Source organism: Podarcis filfolensis (assembly GCF_964270895.1).
Source record: "Podarcis filfolensis genome assembly, chromosome: 3".
In the NCBI taxonomy this organism is placed as follows: Eukaryota; Metazoa; Chordata; class Lepidosauria; order Squamata; family Lacertidae; genus Podarcis; species Podarcis filfolensis.
In genome coordinates, this window is record NC_139606.1 from 54,977,820 (window position 1) to 54,999,781 (window position 21,962).

General features: G+C 40.2%; 1 protein-coding gene across 8 annotated transcripts in view; it reads right to left on the reverse strand.

Moving 5' to 3' along the window:
* Positions 1–17,978, reverse strand: part of CEP85L (centrosomal protein 85L) — a 98,594-nt gene extending 80,616 nt beyond the window's left edge. The window contains exons 1-3 of one of the 8 annotated variants that reach the window (XM_083608530.1): positions 17,446–17,974; positions 9,558–9,697; positions 2,947–3,108 (exon numbers count right to left, since the gene is read on the reverse strand). In XM_083608530.1, the coding sequence (XP_083464656.1) occupies positions 2,947–3,108; positions 9,558–9,675 (280 nt within the window). In that variant the 5' untranslated portion in view covers positions 9,676–9,697; positions 17,446–17,974. Of the gene's footprint in view, positions 1–2,946; positions 3,109–9,557; positions 9,698–12,033; positions 12,271–17,445 lie in introns of those variants that run through there. The other 7 variants (XM_083608532.1, XM_083608529.1, XM_083608531.1 and 4 more) reach the window with 7 other exon arrangements.
* Between the last annotated feature and the right edge of the window lie 3,984 nt (positions 17,979–21,962).

The following is a 21,962-nucleotide window of genomic DNA, read 5'->3' on the forward strand; positions in this document are numbered from 1 at the left end:
CATGGCCAATGATCAGGGATAACGGGAGTTGTAGTCCAAAACATCTCAAGTTAGGAAAGGCAAGTGTATTGTGCTCCTTTTACAGCAGCAGTGGCGTGTGGGGTGGGGTGTAGCCACCGTCCCAAGACTGGTGTTTCTGCTGTTGAAGCAAGGCAAAGTTGGGGCTGCATGGTCACCCTGCCCCAGCCTGGGTAAGCAGCAGCAACAGGTGGGCAGCTCTGCCCCACCATATGCGCCACTATTGTTTTATTGATAACATTAAGTGCTAGAATCTCATTTAGGAAGAGCAACACTTCTGTTAAGTATCAACGGAGCAAGCTCAAGTGAAACAAACTTAGACATAACTGATCTAAACTGAAGTTGGAATCAGCCCACCTGGCCAATAATTTTCCTTTTGGATATGAGGGAACAATATACCTTTTCTATGGTTGCCTAGAGAGTATTTATTTATATTATTGATCTACATGCATTCATTATTTACCAGAAGACATTCAAAGATGCTTGAAACAAGAACAGTTTATTTCTGCAGACTGAAAACCAAACTAAAAAGAGAAAAGTCACTAAGTGCACACATGAGTCCAATTGTGGTGAAGATGCTGTAGTTCCTGTATTGGGAGACTGCCAATTTGGGGTGGGGGGGGAGAGAGAACTATGATTTTTTTTTATGACTACAATGTTGAACAATTGCAATTTTATAGTATATGCTTTCAGGCTAAACATTTAGTTGTATTCCTGGCCAGAGATATGGGGAAAGAGTCTCTCTCAGCTGTTATAATTGTTACTTGTTTTTGTTTCATCTAACCTCTCCCACCCTAGTGAGTTGGATTTTTCAGTTGTAATAAATTATTTCGAATTGACAAGGCAGCGAACACTCCCACAAGCATTCGTGGAATTTTGAATAGGCAAGAACTTTTTGGATACTTACTAAGTAACAAGAGGCAATGCTCTTCGTCACTGCACATGTAACTTCACTTACAGCAAAATCTGTACTTTTATCTTAATGAGAAAAGAGAGGAAATTCTCTCCAACAATGCTGAAAACCTTAAGAAATGTAGGAAAGGTATCAAACTACAAAGAGCTTTATAGGTCAAGTAAGAAGAGTATCACAGTCAGATTGCAATCCTATGTACACTTACATGGAAATAACTCTGAAGGAAAATAGTGGTACTTGATTTCAAATAATGATGCACTGGACTGTGGAGTCAGATAGATAAATATGTGATTATACAATATCTCAAATTCTACAGTAATTGGCAACAGTCTTTGGGCTAGTCATAAAAAGAAAGACGTAAATAAAAGCATTTTTCTGTGGCACAGACACCTTGATGGTCTAGAATAGTTCACAACCCTGATTTTGCTAGTTTCTGTCAATCTATTCAAATAATCTGGGCATGTATCCTGTATGTAATCATTTATCAAATCTACATACCCATTTGCTAGAGGGAAGAACATTAAAGCAATTCTATGTGAAGATATATTATAAAGCAAAGGCTAAGTTTTATACACTGATAATTAAGAATGGGAAAGTACAATAAAAAAATCACACTTAGTTCAGTACTGAAGCTGACAGGAACTTCATTATATTTATTAAGCTTGAAAAATGCAATTTCCTTTCCCTGCATCTTTGCAATGGTCAAAGTTGCCAGGTTGTTCAACAGCATTTTCTACCATCAGTTATGCAAGACCTGCCTTCTCAGCACTGCAACTGAGAACAGGCTAAGGACCAGCTTGAAAATAACGTTCTTCTTGGCAGCCTATCTAGATTTCGTCATGAATTATGCTGCATCCCAATTTTTTTAAAAAAAAGTCTTCCCTAAAGTCTAGCCAGTACTGACAAAAATGCAATCCAATGAGTTCAGAGTGAGGTTCCTGTTTTGCTTTGTAAAAATTTTCCTCTTCCCTTGAAAAACAGCCTCGTGCATGAATTTCAGACAGGAAAACAGCAAGATGATTTAGAACAGCAGTGTGAAAACAATGTAGATAAGTGACATCAGCAGATCCAATAACATGTCTTTTATTTCCAATAAATACAGGGCAAGTAAAAACAGAACAAAGGGAGTGCTAACAAATAAAAGTAGGTACAACAATGTTATCAGTTAGAGCTATGTAGCCCAGCCTTGTATTTAGTGACCCGCCTGATGGCCAAGGCAAGGGCAACCAAGAATTTGATGCAGGCACATGAGCAGGCTGGCAAAGGAGGGATTGCTCAACCACCAGTTCATGGAATAAGTAAACAAATTGCAAGCCAGATCTAGGAAGAGCCATAACTGGGGAACCAGGCAGAGCTGGACACAGGCACTACTCCCCTATGCAAATGTAAGTATTTCTGTTGCTCTAAGTGTCCTTCCAAATTAATTTTTTTATTTATTTTTACTTGTTTAGGTATGGTGGAAGGGGAAAACAAAGCAACACTCTTGAACGTCAGCATCTCATGAAGGGTATACTCAGGAGGTCTTACATATTTAACATAATAAAAAAATTCCTTCCAGTAGCACCTTAGAGGCCAACTAAGTTTGTTATTGGTATGAGCTTTTGTGTGCATGCATACTTCTTCAGATACACATGAAAGCTCATACCAATAACAAACTTAGTTGGTCTCTAAGGTGCTACTGGAAGGAAATTTTTTATTTTGTTTTGACTACGGCAGACCAACATGGCTACCTACCTGTAACTATATTTAACATGTTACCTTTGACCAAATAAAAAATAAGGCTGCAATTTAATGAGCACTTATTTGTGAATAAGCCCCACTGAATATGGTGGGAATTACTTCTGAAAAAACATAAATCTCTCACGTCAACAGGGGAAAAAAAGTTAACTTGTTCTCTGAATAAGTTACGTGCTTCTCTGTATTTTATATAAACTCCGCCTCAATGTTTCAAGACCATCTCTTGCCTCTGCATTCCATGAAAGCACCAATGCCTTATATTAAACATCTCTACTCACCTTCCACACTATCGGAACAGGAGGTTCCAATACCAGTGTCCCCACTGTCAGAAGCTATGCTGTGTCTTCTCAGGTGGGTACTCCGACCACTTGATGAACCAGTTGCGGCTTGCCACAGTGGATCAGTACCAGGTAACCATCCCGACGAAGAATATTCTGTGCCTGCCAAGAAAAAAGTATATTTATTCAAAGTCATTATGACAGAGTTCAACAACAAACTGGATTTTAAAGATAATATCCACAGATGTAAAATTAGGAAACATCAAAACCTGTAGCAATTTTTTCTACAGTAATCTAATGATGTAGTTTATCACAGAAGTTGCACATGAATGAATTCAAACAAATGACAGTCTCTTGTTAAGATCTGGTATCATTCAGTTACTACTTTGTATATTTGTTGTGTTTATTCTCAACCTAGCTTTGCTCAAGGCTCAGAAGATATTGCAAAATAGTTTATTTTTTGCTACGCATTTCTTTGCAAGTAAGGTTTTGAGAGGCAAGCTGGAAGTCATCATACATTCTGACACACAGAAAATGTTGCTCAGGATTCTAAAAGGCTAGTTTTCTCTAGTTTTAATTTAATTAAAATGACCCTTAAGAGAAGTGTAATTAATATTATATGAGAGCTCAACACCAAACCACAATGTCCTCAAAAGGGTATTCAACAGCTTCCTTCCAGCAGACAAAGTTTCATTTGTCTGACACAAGACTCTTGGCTAGAGGGCAACTTTTAGCAATCACTTCAACCGAAGACACTAAACAACTGCATGCTATCTGATATAACAGAACAGAAATACAGCAAATATAGTTCAGCTCATCATCTATGGATTTCATGACCTTACAGCATGTCACAAGCCATCTATTCAGGTCAGATCCTGAATGAAAAGACTTAAAAGCCATGAAGAAATACAGATTTTATGAGTTGTGACACAATGTAGTAGAGGCCAACCTTCGGTAAATGCAAGATGCACCCTATTCCAAAAACTCAATTAATTAAATAAAATCACAATTTAACGATCAGCTAAAGGGGAACCTTGAATAATGCCAGATGCACACGTGCATGCATACTCACATCAACAGACACTCGTTGTGATTTACTACATCATAACTAAACAGAACAAAGCAGCAGAAACCACACTTTAAATTCAACTAATAAGGCACTTGGACTTCGTGCCAACCACATCTATTCAGGTTCCTTGATTCCTATCCTCTATACTGCTGTCACTACTTATTACATCTTTACACTTTCAATTCAGTTTGTGGATTCCAGTCTATGGAAGGATAGACATTTCCACTCAAGCTGCCCCCTCTTCTATGTCTGCACACAGCCAATCAGCTATGCTGGTGCTACTAGCTAACACACACTTCAGATACAGTAGTAAGCTCTTTTAGTAAATTACAAATGACATGCAGTGTGGCAGGACAAACCTGACCCACTTGCATTGCAGGGGAAGCTCATACCTTGCTTGAAGTATTCATGTGTGCATGTCTGTAGTGCTCAAATTTTAAAAAGAACTGCAGGACGTAATTTCGCCAATTGGTATGCGCCAATCCCATCCGCGCTTTGCTAATTCCCATCCCACTTCAAAGCGCTTGCCTTTACAATGCAAATATCAAATGTATGTAAAAGTCAGGGGACTGAGCCAAGTATATCATGGGCAGATGATGCACAAGCATGTCCATTATGTCCTGCCAGGTTGCCCTCGTTATCCTGCTGTTCCTTCTTCATTTTTGCCAATCAGAACAGACTGCCAGGCCTACCCAGTTTGTGAGGAGCGGGGGAATAGTAGAGCAATACATATGGATGACAGGAGACATTGGAGCAAATCATGCAACCTGTGCCAAGGCTTGAAATGGGCAGGTTCCCATTTTTCTTAAAAGATCAGGAAATTACAACTACAATTTTAGTTGCATGTAAAATGGACTCTATGATTACCAAGAAATTGTATTATTTCCTTAAGTTTTATTAAATCAAAATATGGAAGCAATGCTTTTTTTACCAGCAAGTGTAGTAAAATGATGGCACGGAGACTGCTTTGAGGCAGCAGCTACACTTAATTATAGCAGAATCTATGGATTTTATGCAACTAAACATAAAGCAAAATCTGGTAATATTTTAGACACACAGCAGCAGAGAAGAGAGTCATGCAGAAGACTGCCTCTTTAAATTTTCTTGATGCCTTGAATACTGCAGACTTACAAAATGTATTATTATTATTAATTATTCATCATCATCATCAGCCCTTTGCCATGAAGTCTCAAGATGGGTAACAACAATTTAAAAATAAAATATTGAAATAATTTAAAACAAATGATAGTTAAACAAATAGGTCGGGTCTTGAAATACAGACCTCGGGTGTCAAAGACCAGGGTAAATTCAACATAGGACAAAAACTACTTATTAAAGGTAACAGACACACCTCAGTGGGAAGGAAATTCCATAGCTTAAGGGCTGACAAAGAGAATGCTCTCTCCTGGAACACCACCACCCAGAACTTGAGGGCAGTGGAACTACCAAGAGTGCATAATGTATGTATACTTCACTGTCACAGTTAAGCACTATAAAATCCTTCAATGTCCTGCCTGTAGAAGATCAAAATGATGTAAGGGGAGGAAATCAGAATATATAGATCGCAGACAAGATGTAAGAATATAAACCTTGGATTTCCATCTTCCAGATTTGAGGACTGGCATAACAACTCCATTAGGGTAGTATTTATAGTATGAGAACTATAAAAAAGGTAAAGGTAAAGGACCCCTGACACTTAAGTCCAGTCACAGACGACTCTGGGGTTGTGGCGCTCATCTCGCTTTACAGGCCGAGGGAGTCGGCGTTTGTCTGCAGACAGTTTTTCCGGGTCATGTGGCCAGCATGACTAAGCTGCTGCTGACACAACCGAACGTTGAAACCAGAGCAGCACATGGAAAAGCCGTTTACCTTCCCGCCGGAGCAGTACCTATTTATCTACTTGTACCTTTTGGGGGGCATGCTTTCAAACTGCTAGGTTGGCAGGAGTATATACAGTACTATAGTATATACTATATAGTATATACTATAGGTAGTATTAATTTACTGTCCTACTTGTAAATAACCTCTGCACTGACTGCATCTTATACTGTAATTCTAAATTCATAGCTGTGGTTGTCTCTATAACAGCTGGTGAAATAGCTGACTTATACTTTTTTACGAGACAATTACTTATCTTCAATGGATCAGCAGTAGGCCACAACAATTTCCAAAACATAAAAATACACAAAATGGGACTTCACTAAATTAATGATATTCAATGTAAGCAAGAAGAGAAAGAGCCCTGCTCAAAGAGCACAGGGGTATTCTGAGAACCAGGCAAAGCTGTGTAGGTATATACACATAGATGCATGCAAGAATGGAAGGAAGAGGAAGGTAAGCAAAAGTTTCTCTTTGAACTTTTTACTCCGCACTTGCAACAAGCAGTCGTCATCATTTCCGTAGTGGCACATGGCTGCTGCATAGTAAGTTACAGCCCTAGAGGGCTTCAACTGTAATTAGAGTGACACAAGTGAGACAAAGACAGCCTATAAACAATCTACTTTAGCACAATGATAAGCTCTTAAAGCTCATGTTTTCATTCAAGTGCATTTCATAGAATCATAGAGTTGGAAGAGACCACAAGGGCCATCGAGTCCAACCCCCTGCCAAGCAGGAAGCAGGAAGCATTTGTGTAACACATAAAACCAGCATAGATATCAACTAACGAACTTTCAGGGCCTTTGTAGATTTCATTTTAATCCGGGACTTTGGAAACCTGCACGACTCAAATTGCACGGAATATGGCAACTAAAATTTATTCCTTTGCACACAATCCTAAGAATCTGTTTTCATTTTCATGTTGCAAGTCTCTAGCCTACATATTACCTCAGCAGGCAGGGAATATAAAAAAGGGAGTGACCATTTTTCCTTAAATAGGAATTCCAGTAATCAGAGAAAGATCCATTTGCTAAGTGCAACCAGCGGCCATTTCTCATGGCAAAATCACATTTTCTTGGCCTTAAAATCCATGTTCTTCCTTTACACACAGACAAACTGAATGAAACATTCCAAATTCTGGAAGACAAAAATTCCTCACAGAAACCATATGTGACATTGTACAAATTGTATGAACTGTGTAAAGCTCATTTATTCTACCTATTCCAGTTGCAGAACCAAATCCTAGTATTAAAAAATTGGACAAGAGGAGTTTAGAGCTGAGTTGTACAGCCCTACCGATTAGCTATTTTGCTCCTATAAAGTCTGTTAATACACAGCAGAAACAGAAAACTGAGCTACAGATGTTTCTTATTTCTACTTTGGCATGCAAATGCAATGCATTAGCTCATGCCTTCTATTGCTGGCTCACCTCCCCATCCTCCTAACCAATGCACTCTTCACCTATAGTAACTATTCCTCTTTTACACTCTCTGTTCAACCAAATTATTCCATCTGGGGAGATTTCGTTTTAAAAAAACAGCCAGAGAATAGTAGATTTACACTGCTTTATTCTAAGCTGTTTTCAGATCAGAGTTTTACATTGGTTTGCAAACAATTTTACTGCTTATAATCAAAATACAGTCCTCTCATGAGTTATGCAGCAACCACCAAAAATTTTTTTTAAAAAAAAGAGAAATGTAACTAACAACAGTCGAGCCTGCTCTCCATAACGAAAGGACTGCAGACCGTAAGGCAGGGCTTGGCCACACAGTAAAGCAGAGGTGCAGGTCTGTAACAGCCAGGCCTTCGGGTGGAATGACAGAGATATGTGTTGTCATATTCCTGCAACCACTTGGAAACTAAACGCCGTTTGTTGTCCAAAAATGCATTTTACATTGTCATTAAAAATAGCATTTCATGCTGCCAAATTTCCAATGATTTTTTTTTTTATTTTTGCTATACAGCCGTACCTTGGATCCCGAACACCTTGCGACTTGAACATTTTGGCTCTCGAACGCCGCAAACCTAGAAGTGAGTGTTCCAGGTTACGAACGTTCTTTGGAACCCGAACATCTGACACAGCTTCTGATTGAGTGCAGGAAGCTCCTGCAGCCAATCGGAAGCCACACCTTGGTTGTCAAACGTTTTCGGAAGTCGGACGGACTTCCAGAATGGATTCCATTCAACAACCAAGGTACAACTGTACCATGAACTTGAAGTAAGAAAACTGATCTTGGAAATTTTGGTAAGCAGGGGAAGGAAGTTGCTTGATTTACTGAGTAATAGGAAGATGTACAGTAGCTAGCAAGGTATCCGTACAATTAGAGCTGGGTAGGGTCAATACTGCTTCATTAAGTAAGGGAAGGCAGTATCACCAAAGTCACATTGTCATTTCCCTCTCCAACACTGCACCCACCCACTGCCAAAGTAATGTGACAAAAACAAGTACATGTGATCCAACCTTCTATGTGTTATGAATAGTTTTTTCAGCAGCTACACTGTGCAATAATATACGAACTGGGCAACAGGGAGTTAAACTGTTATCTGTGTAATATCATGTAATATTTAAGTAGCTCTTTAAATTAACAGTGAAAGAAAACTTAAGGCAAGAGGGAGCGAATTTATGTACAAGGTAATTAAGGGAAAATTCAGCAAAGGACTCTTGAGATAGCCCTTCATGACTTCATTTGACAAGGTCCTCTAGCCAGTGACAAAAATGGGAACCTCTAGCCAGTGACAAAAATGGGTTGGCACCTTTGTTCATGGGGATGCAGCTGAAGTTTAGACAACCAGTATATGTAAGACACATCAGTTTCCAACAGAAGCAAACACAGCAGTAGTACAATGGGTCAATCAGTGGCCAAGAGGAAGGAAGCTCCGTGCTACTAACTGGTGGAGTGATTGCTCCTTCCAGTCATTGCTCAGCATCAGTCTCTTCCTATACATCAAACTGCCTGGCCACCCCTGTCAGTTTCCATTGCCTACAGAGGCACACAAAGCTTCCTTTTGGTAAGGAAGAAAGACATGCATAACAACCCCCGTCTTTCAGTATAACACTAAGCAACTTGCAGAAATGTGGTGTAGAAGGCAAGGTAAGATTGACAAAGACGCACTCCTGATTCCTGCCAGACAAACCCAAAGCTTGAGCACCATGGCCTACTGTGGAACAGGCGGTAGTAAATAAAAATACTATATGATGTGTACAACTCCAGTTTCATTTTTATTTCAAACCCTTTATTATAGAGCCACATCCCTGCTATTCCAGGCCATATTTCTGATACGATGAAATTGTTTTTATAAAACTATTTTATTGACTCTTCATGTGTTAAGGACAAGTCCCAAAGTACCAGCATTAGTATTGCAGCCTTCTTTAATTTTATTTTTACTGTCCATTTCAAACAGAGGTTTTCCGCAGGTAATGTATGAGAACAAGAAGGGTTTTTCCTGCAGGCTGCAATGCCATTTCTGAAACTACATTAATTTCTCTAGAGACTGGTCTCCCTAGTGCACTCATGCTCCCCTATGGGAAAAGCGAAGAAATTTGATTCCCACCCCCAACTTCATATGTTTATAGGTATTTTATTTATTAAATCTCTTTTCCACACTTCCTCCCAAAGGATCCCAGCTTATATATAAGCTTAGAAGAGGAAACAAATTGAACTACCTTCATCACTATATTCTTCTGACATCTTTTGCAGAATGGTCACTATTACTCCCATTTTACAAGTAGGAACCTGAAGCTGCAAGACAGTGATTCTCTCAGGGCCACCCTGCTCAGCCATGTACTTAACAGGGAGCTGAACCCTGAAACAAAAATAAAATTTAAAATGTAGTAATCTTGCATGTTCAACAAATGTAAGTATGATTCTCTATTTAGCCCAAGCTTACTTTAAAAAAAACAAACCAAAGTGTTTGCAACTTCTAGCTACAGTAAAAACTACGTGTCAGAAAATTCTGTTTAAAATGTCTTCTGTTGTCATTCTCAGCTCATGTAACAGAAATTTCAGAGTGCATATGTCACTACATAGCAGCCATTCATTTCTCCTCAAACAAATAGATCGAACCAGAAGAGCTGACCCAGTGCAGTACCACAAATTAAAAAGCACATCCTTCCACATCATGCAGGAGAATCATAGTGTGAAGTTAGGTATACAGTACTGTAAACAAAATGATTCCCCCGCCCCCAACTCTGTAACAATGTTCTTCTGAAGCCTAAGAATGCTTGCTGCTTGGCAACTGGAAGCTTGGAAATAATCAAAGAGCAAATTTCTGTTAAATGTTTCTCACATTCATGGAACAATCCTTTCACCTAAATCCCAACAAAGAAACTATATGCAAGCAGTCCTTGGCCTATTCACATTCATACAAAGATTGCCCAAAGAGAGATAAAGACACGTTGCATGAACAGACACAACACTACCTGTAGGCAATTAAAAGTTTCAGAAAACTCAACTTATGAAAATCCTAGTCATAAATTACCAATCCCTTTGACTCACTGAAATTCTCATACTTGGACTGCAACCAAGAGATCAGAAACATTTACAGTAACCTAGACACTGTTCAACATCTACTTCTGCATTTCTTCTAGTCCTAATTACAAATATAAGCAGATGCTTATGTGGCCATAATGAATCCAATGTGACTATCCTGTGGCTAGCCAGAAGTTCCTAATCATGGATGCATGAGGACTATTCCTGTAATTGTGCACTAGTTAAGATAAAGGAAAACCTACTGAATTGGGCTTAAGTACAATTTAAAGTTTGTTCTTCAATAGTATGTTTTTATTTTTGTTTCTGAGCAATGAAGCTTCACTTGTTCAAAAACTAAGCAACAACAAGACAGTACACATTTTGCAAAGTACACACAGCAGCACCCCAATCACAGTCACAATTATATGGGAAAAGTTCACATTGCCTACAACTGAGCTTAAACTGTGCAAAAGAGGAGCAGAAGCTTTCAGAGTGGGACTTAGTTGCTCAAATAAGTTTTCAGAACACGGAATAGAGACCCTTTTTAAGAATGAAAATGTCTTCATATGTAAAGTTGTATGGTAAAGAATACCACTGGAATTAACAAATAGCTTGTAAGCTCCTGAAACTCAGGTTACAAACCAAAGATAGGATTCTAAAGTTATGTGGAAGAGGCAGAACAGTTGATACTGGAGACAAGTGTAGAAGCAGCCTTCCTCCTATTATAGCTTATCAGCAACAAATGGGTTTTTCTTCAACAATAGCTGTTAAGACATCTGCCACACACATTAAACCATTTCAGGATCTTCAGGACTCCCAAGCAATTGCAGAGATTTCTCATCTGCTCAACTGATTTACTACTGTGCACAGAATATGAAAAATGTGTATATTAAATGAGTATGCATAAATAAATGCTTACTCTGATAGACTCTTAAGAGTAACTTCCATTGCCAAATAAGTGGCATGCAAATGGGAAGAACATAATCTTTGTTGGTTCACATTGCATAATGAATGTCCTCTTCATTCATTACTATTTCATAACAATCCTGATTTTAATTTGCAATAAACATTTTAAGAATGCTTGTTTACCTTTTATATAGTTCTGGATTATGGATTATGAAATCTCTTCATCTGCTCCTTACTGTAACATAACCAACTGAGTGAAGATTGCAATTTCACATAAACTTCAGAAACCACCCATTAATTATAACAGTTAGGTGAGAATAGAGCCAGCTGTATTCTTGTCCCCCCCCTTTATGCTATTCCTTGGTACAAAAGGTGGTGCTTCACGTGAGCCTCCATTTGTTGTGAGATTTATTTTCTCTCTTGCTTGTTCATTATCCAATTGCGCACCCATGCATATTTGTTACAGCATGCCCGAAAGCACAAGCCCCAAAAGAAATTAAAAAGGTCAAATGTAAAGGCAGAAAAGCCATCTCACAAAGGGACATTACAGCAACCCCATATTACAATGGAAGTGAAACAAATAGGAAGGTAAGATATAGGAAGAACAGGAAGGGAGATGCTAACAAAAGGCAGAGGTGCTATATAAGCCTTGAAAATCAAGGTCACACAAACCAGAGAGAGAGAAAAGGCAGTACAGCCTACTGAGTTCATCCCTGAAGGCTCTAGGCATGCCAGTGCCACTACACAGACAATTCAGAAACTCACCATTACTTCCCCTTTCAAGGACACACTCGCATTCGTGGAGGCAAGTACCACCATTGCGTTCTCATCTTCAGAGCTCCAATTACTGTTTATATCCAAACAGATATAAAACTATTTGATCTTTCTCCCCTCCCCACCCCAACCCATCCCACACCTAAAAGGCAAAGAGAGCTTAGGTTATCCTAGCCAGTTCTTCACCTATAGTATGAATTCAGCATTTGTTTCATGTTTTAATATAACCAACCAATTCAGGAGACCCCCCTCAAAGCTCATAGTAAGATTGTGATCTCACACTGGTTTAAAATTCAATTGTGACATTGCCTATGAGGCTGATCACTCTCATATCACCTGAGGCTAACATTTAGCAAGAAAACCTACCTTGCTCAGGGAAAGACAGATATTGTCAACAGATCAGATTTGTCCTATATTAACAAGACCATGTCTCAGGAAATTATTATTAGACAAGAAATAACGATAACAGCCTAAAGCTTGCCTTCAAGTAAGTTAGTGGATCAAGGAACAAAATATCACTCTACTATTAATTATCCAGCTTGGAATCATAGTAAGATGCCTTATACTGAGTCAGATGAATTGTCAATATAGCTCAATGTGGTCTATATTAACTAATAGCAGCTCTCTGTAGTTTCAGACTGGGGACATTCACAGGAATACCTGAAGAGGCCAGGGACTGAATATGTGCAAAGCAAATGCTCCACTACTAAAGTATGGCCCTTCTTCAAGATTCCCTGCTAAAGTTTTGAAAGCCAAAAAGCACAAAAAATGTTTAGTACTTGACTGCATTTTCTAAATTATCAAACATGCTACAATTGTTGCACTGTGCATATTCAGGTATTAATGGCTTTGCAGTAGCTTTCCCTGACGTTGCCCTCCCAATATTTTGGAATAAAAATCCCAAAAACTGCACCAGCATGGCCAATGGTCAGGGATGATGAGAGTTGCAGCCCAGCAATATCTAGGGCAGGCATAGGCAAACTCCGGCCTTCCGGACTACAATGGGTCTATAATTCCCATCATCCCTAGCTAACAGGACCAGTGGTCAGGGATGATGGGAATTATAGTCCCATTGTAGTCCGGAAGGCTGGAGTTTGCCTATGCCTGATGGGGGGGTGCCATTTTGGGGAATGCTACTTTGCGGGGTATTTTTATTCGAGGCCTCCTTGCTATGCACATCAAAGCTTGACTTTATGGTCTCCTGACACTCAGACATTGGACTCTATTCATACACCCATGGGGCTGCACACCAATTTACATGCCACAGATATGTGGCACTTTCTCTAATGCCATTGTGAAGAACAGCTCTTATTTCACACATCACATGACTTGCATGGTAGAGGGGAACTCACTGAGCGCCTGGAGAAAATGTAGGATATAAATGTAAAAGTAAAAACAAAACACTAATCAGCAGTCCAGCCTTGTTGTGAGGAGACTGCCTGGACATCAGGATTTTTGGTTTGTCTTCACAAAACCAAATGCCATTGGGAATTTGTGTTGGAGTGAGAAAGAGACCATGGAGTATTCTATTATTATTATTATTATTATTATTATTATTATTATTATTATTAATAATACATCCATTACAAGGATCACAAAAAGAAAAAGAAGAGTTTGGATTTGATATCCTGCCTTTCACTTTTAAGGAGTCTCAAAGTGGCTAACAATCTCCTTTCCCTTCCTCCCCCACAACAAACACTCTGTGAGGTGAGTGAGGCTGAAAGACTTCAGAGAAGTGTGACTAACCCAAGGTCACCCAGCAGTTGCATGTAGAGGAGTGGGGAAGTGGACCCAGTTCACCAGATTACGAGTCTACCATTCGTAACCACTACTACACCATGCGGGACATTACTGTGGGGCAAGAGGGCTGCTCATGTTTACCACTTTTTAATTTTTTTAAAGAACTGCATATTGCTCTAGAGAAGACAGATTTAATGAAGTTTGTTTTGAAATATCACAAAATAGCACAAGCAGGAAGGGGTTGTGTCATTCATTATTATTTAGTAACATCCAGTGGGACTAGTGAGTGCTATGCAACCACATGCCATGCACAAATTGTATGAACAATGCATGTTCTGGAACTACATTTTCTAAGTAACCAAACACGAAGGTTTCAGATGCTAGGAAAAAGAGAAGTCTCAGCAAAAGAAGCCATTCAGCCTCAAAAAACAGACATCTGAATCTCCTTCGGAATTTGGTTAACAACTAGCTATCCTACAAACAAAAACACCACCTGGGTCTGAAATTACCCATGAATGCTCTTTGCCTCAATTAATTATATAATGCTTCACAGAGCTCAGTCATTTTGTTTTATTAAGGATAGTCCCATAACAGATAGACAGATAGATAGATATAAAATGAAGCAATATGAATGTTTGGGTCCATAAATAGCTTATTATTATTATCAATCTTATCTTCACAAGTGCCACACCTGAAACAGGTGTTTAAAATATTTATTCTTGATCACCTACACATTCAGATAAACAAGTGCAATACTCTGTGGTCTTCTTATAAAGTTTCTGTACAAAGTCATTATGAGTGAGGGGGATTCTGCATCCCAAAACAGCCTCTTATTCATGCAAAGAGTAACCTGCACAATGAAACCTCTTGCTGGATTAGAGCTATCAATTAATCCATGTTCTCTACAGAACTTTGCACATGATTTATTTAAATAATTAGAATTCACATTTATGTTTGCAACCCAACTGTCCTGATAAAAATACTGAATAATGAATAATTATAGTGTTTTTGCGAGGAATTATTAACCACAAGAACAATAAAAAATATTCACTATGGATATGACTTATTACCAAGCTATTGTGCAATCAGAACTAATCTCATATTGGGTCAGATAATGGTTCCATTCAGAGGCTTCAACCAATCAAACTACAGTATCAAAGTCAATAATGGTACACTCAAAAGAGGCCTAATATTCTAGCACTTGGCAGGCATAATCACTGCTTCAAGTGGATGGTATAGATTTTAGTAAACATACTAAACTGAAATGAAAAAACATAATGGTACAAAGATTTCCAGGTTTGACAATAAGGGTGTCACATTTTGTCCAGCAGCAGGATACTATTATAACCAGCAACATTCTTTTAAATCAATCTATTTTATTATTCACTTCTGTATTAGCCTAGCAAACTAAGTATACAAACATATTGATGTAACAGTAGAACATGCTGGGAAGCACCTGTTAATTCTTAATCACATGTGTGCATTTCTCACAAGCTTCTATCCTTTTACTTTCAGGAAGATCTGCTGGTTGTTCTGAAAGACTTGGAAGTTGTTTATTTTCCCCACTTGTTTTTCTATGTATTTTCTTATAGAAATGGGTACCTCTTATTGTTTTTGGACAGTGGGTTCACCTCTCACCCACTCTCCTCAGTAATACTGTATAACACGTGAAAAGCCATAAAAAATACTCACAGTATGGCAGGTGTGTTCTTTTTAGATATTACAACCCTATTCTTTAAAGCACATACTATTGCTTCATTTTATTATGGGTACAGTGCAAGCAAACAATATTTAAAAAGCTAAGCATACTTTGCAAAGGTGTGTGTGATGCAAATAAATTAATAGCTAATTGTAAAAACTTAAAAAATGCCCTCAAGCTCAGTAGTAAAGCACATTCATTACAGGCGAAAGGTATCAGGTTCAGTCACTGGCATCTCCAAACATGATTGGCAAAGACCCCTGTCTAAAACCCTGGAGAGCCCAGCCTTGCCAGTTAGTGTCAACAATAATGAGCAAGATGGACTAAAGCACTGACGTGCTAGAAGGTAGATTCCTATTTTCCTTTCACTTTACAGCAAATGGAATACATACAGAACTGAATAGGCAGCTATAAGTCTTGTACCAACAGTGCCGGGGGGGCGGGGGGGGGAATCAGTGCTGTGTTTATCCTAGACTAGGAGAATAAAGTAGACATATCTTCTAGTGAACCAACAGGGTTGGTTCATACTTGAGTCATATACAATTATTTTAGTAAACCAGTCACAAATTCTGGATTTTGTTTCTGGAACTGCCAAATTTAATCTATTGCTTCAATTTCTGGTTGGATTAAGGAATAGGAAATTATTTATGTACAGCAAGCCCTGATCATTAATTAAAAAGTTAGCAAATGAATGGTATGCACAATAAACAACAGAATCTGCAGAGTCTATTTAATAGTTCACCCCGAGAACAGCTGACAACTTAAAGCTATAAGCCACTCGTCACATGTAACAAACAGTTCAGTAATTCATAGTGTTACCAAAGAATGGTAATTTATTCTAAAGTGCTGTGCAGACAAGTACAGTTTGTTCTCAGGCACTGCAAGAGAACTATTCAGTATCAGTAACAGGAGCTGATGACTAAAACACTACCTAGTTTGGGGCCATCAGTGCAAGAATATTCAACCTAATCCTATCTTGCATGGTTTAATTATAGAGATAACTGTATGGCTTAATTAATTTATCAAGGACATGCGAGCTACACAGGCCCAACTGAATTCCACCCGTTTTAACCTACCCATTTCAACAGCAGCATCACACTAGAAGCCTCGACAGAGATGTATCCGGTTTTAACAGCACTACTGAGCTTTAAAGCTTTCCTTCCAAAATAAAGCCCTAACCCTGAGTTATCACTACTTCCCGGAAGCAGAGCATACAGTGTCTCTCTGAGGAAACGGGGCTCCATGACTGGGAGACGAGACAAGCACAGACTTAATTATTCCAGGGCCATGTGCAAAACCGGGCAGCACTAGGGTCTTCTTACCCCCCCCCCCACCCGTATCTGGGAACTTCCAAAGAGAAAAGCAAGTGTGGTGATTTTGTTTAGTTTGTTTCCCGCAGGGGGTTGCTTTTCTTTTCCTCTTTGGATTAAGCCGCGTTCACCAATCTTGCCAGGTTTAAGGGTGATTAGCGGAGAAAACGCTAAATATAGCCGCGTAGTAACTAATTGCATTGCTTTCCCCGGCTTTAATGGCTCCCTGAAGCGGCGGCGCCCCGCTTCCTTTCCCACCCAGGCTGGGCTGCAATCTGCATCGCCGGGCGGGCGGATTTGTTGCAGTGACCTCCTTCTTCTTCCTCCGCTCCTCTCCCCGCAACTCTGCCCGACACCCGCCCCTTCTCCTCCCAAATCACGAAACCAGATGGCGACGCGCGTTAACGAACATCTGAAGCAACTGTAGGGAAAGGGGAAGAAGCCAGGCACAAGCTGAGGAGAGAAGAGACCTTCACCCAGAGCGCCAAAACCGAGGGGAGAAATCTGGCCTGGAAACTGAAACAAGCGAGTGGGGCGGGGAGAGAGAGGGACACGCTTTGTGGAGGCTGGGCGCTACACAACCCAAACCCGGTTCGCGTTCACACGTTTGCTGCCCGAAGAGATGTGGCCGGCCTTCCCCCCCGCCGCCGCTACCTGCTCTGTAGTCGCCGTTTTGGCCGAACTCGGAGAGGAGCCTCCCCCACATGGCGGGGCCTCCGCGGGCGGAGAGAGGGCCGTCGAGGAGAAGCTCCGGGGGTCCGCACGGAGACCCGCGCCCGCGCGCGGCCTGGACGGCCGAGGCTGGAAGGGGCAACTGCTGCTGGTCGCTCATTGCCGGCCCTCCGCCGCCGCTCCTGCCCTTCGCGCTTGGCAGCCCGACTCTGGCCTGCGGGGAGCCGAGGCCATGGTTGCTGCCGGCCAGTTCCTTCGCAGGACTAGCAGCGGAAAGGACAAAACTCGCCTCCTTCCTTCGCTGCTGCTGCTGCTTGCTGCTGCTGCTGCTGCCCACACACTGCAGCTTCCCGTCTCTTTTCTTCCTCCGCCTCCTCCTCCTCCTGCTGCTGCTGCTCGGTGCCGGGCGGGGACAGAGGCGGGAACTCAGCAGATGCTGCCGCTACTCTCTGAAGAGAGGGGAGTTGGCAGCAGAAGCGGGAGGGGGCGGCAGGCAGCACGGAGCCCGCCAGGGGTAACTGGAGAAGCGGGAGAGGAGGAAAAGGAGAGGGAGGGGAGAGGGCTGTTTCTTGGAAAGTAGCAGGAGGCAGCCCGGGAACGTGGAAGGTGGATCCGGGAGCACATGCGAAAGGGCCTCTGAGCACGTGCAGAGGGCCGGACCCCGTGCGTCTGACACCATTAGGAGGAGAGAAAGAAAACAACTTCCAGGTCAACGCTTTTGCAACTTTTCCACACACACACACACACACACACACACACACACACACATATATGTATGTACGGTATGTATGTATATATATGTGTGTGTGTGTGTGTATACACACACGGGGGGGGGCTTGATAGCGTGGTCACCAACGGGTGAACTTTATAACAATAGCGTGGCCCTACTCAGAAGGCAGTTTTGAGTACAATAACACACTGGTTGTTGAGTTGAGCTAGTTCAACCACAATGGGTAAAAGGGAAGAAGTAATCTTTCTGGTTTGGTTAACACTGGACTAAATACTTTACACAGGGCATGATAAGGCATGGAGGCTGCCAAGAAATGAAAAGAACCTAAGTGCTTAAACACTTAACCTGGATAGCTCAGTTGGTTAGAACATGGTTAGAACATGGTGCTGATAATGCCAAGGTTGCAGGTTTGATCCCCGCATGGGGCAGCTGCATATTCCTGCATTGCAGGGGGCTGGACCAGATGATCCTCAGTATCCCTTCCAACAATTCTATGATATGGTGGTAATGTCTGTATCTGAAGGCCTTTTGTTCAGAAAGATCACATGGCACTTCCTTGTGCAAATGCAGTATCTAGCTGTAGCAAGGTGGTGCTCTTCGATGTGATGTTGTGGATTGCAGCGCCCATCAATCCCCACTAGCATGGCCAACAAGAGAGATGGGCATCGCAGTACACACTAAATGGAGGGTGCCGTGAAGGCTATCCCTGCCCAATGTGATTAAATAACTGGGGGGGTTGTTGGGGGGGCTGGAACTGAGCCAAAAATCCACCTATATCTGTAATCAATAAAGTTGGGGCCATTTCTAATCCAGTCATGGTCTGCTTGAGTTGATTAATTACATCTTACAGTGAGCAACTGCCTGGAGTGTGTGTGTGTGTGTGTGTGTGTGTGTGTGTGGCACTGCAACTGGGCCCGCTGTAAACTAACTAACTTTGTGTTGAGTTCCCCCACCTTTCTTCCAGAAAGAAAGCACTAGTCACAAGGATAATATGAGAATCAGGCCACAAATAGCTTCCCACAGAGGTGGATTTAGGGCAACACAACTGGTTTCCTCACACTGGGCGCCAAGCTGACCACACAGCATCACATCTATGACATAGTGCACATGCAGAAAGGAAGGCAAGAGGCAGGGGGGCACCAAATTTTGGCCTCTCACAGGGCGCCACTAAAATTCGAAAGACCAAAATCCACCCCTGCTTCCCTGAAAGATAGGCTCCCTCACCACACAGTTTGTCTTTTTTGCAAATTACAAGTAAAGCTGTCCTTATACAACTAGTTTCTACTTGTTTTACATCTTTGTCTCAGGACTTTAACTCAATTTTAACCTCTTTTGGATTCGTAAACATATTAATAGATATCAGTGCGCCAAATATAAGACGATATATATGGTTTCTATATATGGTTTCTAGATTATGCTAGGACCTGTCTAGATACATACGAAGTTTGGTATTTGCCCAAAGCAGGAACATTGATATATACTAGATATACACCTCTCTCAAAAAAAGTTAGTCAACCTATTAATCACCAGCACACCTGCAGACATATATAATTTGTAAAGTACAAGCTACATTTACTACTGTGGATTTCTGTGTTCTGAATACACACCACATAGAAGCATGACTATGTTCAACTTGAGAGACCAACTGCTGAAATCGTGTGGTATAATATGATATGATGCAATGACAATCACTCTCATATTGTCAGCTTATGGTGCTTTTTTTCTTAAGCATGTTAAGTCTGAGAGATATTTTGATTAACAAGCTATCATTCAAGACAGAAAAGGAGTATTCTTACAAAATCTATATTAAAAAAAAATCAATTGTGTAAGACTCAGTTTTCCCCCTCTTGGTGTAAGCGTAAAAATACCATTTTCAGACATAACATTGCAGGTCATTTGCATTTTGTGCATCTTGAGTACAAGAATATATGCCTTGATACTTTTTGTGCATCTTGTGCATCTTCAGCTGTTCTAGACAAGTGTGCACTAGTGGGAAATATTATAGCATCACTGTAGCTGCTATGTGCATAAGCAGCAATAAGCTTCAGAGTTACACAATCCCCCTCACCTTTCATTCTCTAGCTTGAGTATAATAAACAGATTGAAAGCTTTCATATTTCAACTATACAGAGTTCTTCACTATGCCTAAACTCAGTAAACATTTTCAGCTAATTTAAACTGTGATTTGTTCAAACAACTCAGAATCAAACTGGTTTATGAGCTACCTTATTAACAAAACAGACTTCACCCTAGTTTGTATATAACAATTTAGAAGCAAATGCTTCCAGTTGCTGCTTGTGCATTTAATGCTGAACCATAGTTTACTGTTATGTCCAAAAAGGATCCATAACTTACTGAAAGGTGGCATTTGAGTCTGTAGCAGTGAAAACAACATAATGTATTACTTTTTAAAAGTTGCAGATTTATTCTGATACGATGAATTTTCATCTGTTGACTGGTGTGTGTGTGTGTGTGTGTGTGTGTGTGTGTGTGCGCATGTAAAGGAAGAAGTTGTAAACTTCAGTAAAATGGTAGTTAAATGGAAAAAGCAAGTCTGTGAGAGGCTTAAAAAGTGACCATTACCTACAATAGTAACTGATGATAATATAATCATATGGTATCTGTAATGGGACAGGAAATCATTCTCTTGATTCAAGACTAAACATAAACATTTTGATAAGTTCTAATTCAATAATTTCACAATGGAGTTTCCCTTTGAAATTCCATTGTTGGCAAATGGCATTATAGAAATTGGCCCTTATCTTGATTTGTCATTCTCTTCTGTTTCACAAGTGTCTGATAAACACTGCATTGAGTTACAGCGTCTCCAAGACTGATGCACACTCTTGGTAAACAGTGTGCAACATTTATAGTTCGAATTTCCATTTATAAATCCTGCAGTCTTCTTAAAGCAACTGCAGAATAAACAAACTGAATAGCAGCAAGCGTATCAGTCCCTAGACAAGTTTAATTGGGATAGAACCAATGGAAGGCAACTGACCCAGAAAAGCAAAATTATAGAATTTTGTATGCTTTGCTGCACTCTGGATTTGACTGAGCAGAGGGAACAGTCCACGCCATTGACACAAACACAAAATTCTTAATTATGTATTGTCCTTGATTGTGAGCAGAAATTAAATTTACCCCATGATATGTTAATTTAAAATACAGTCATGTCATGGTTACAGAACTGAGGCTTCATTATCTCCTGTTTCTTAAGCCACACACAATAAATCTAACTGGAAAAAACAACAAAAATTATTAGAAATATGCTTTACAGTTCTTCACAAGATCAAAATCTTGAAAAGTAATGGAAGTGAATAGAGAATAGATATGTTCAAGGACATAACATAATCCCTCCCCCCCCCCCAAAGTCTGCTGCACTTACTCTTGATCCGCTTCAGGATGCAAAACTTTTTGTTTAAGCAAACTATTTGGGGTGAGCAGGGGATTTAATAGCTGTCTTTCAAATAGCTGTGCTACGCTGTATTTCTATATTGCTTTCATATGTTCATATCTTTCTTGAATTATTGGATAAGCAGTGGGTTAAAAACTTAAACAAAATGTAATAAATAAGTCAATTCCAGCCAGTAGACATAAAGCCAAGGAAGTGGGCAGCTCTTGTAAGGATGGGTAAGAACGGCAGAAATAACAGGGTCAGGTAGGCCTAAGCAAGTGAAGCAAAGTCAAATACTGCATTTTCAGTATTTTGAATATAATACATAAATAAAATCTGGCGATATCTAACCATGAAATTTAAAAAAATAAA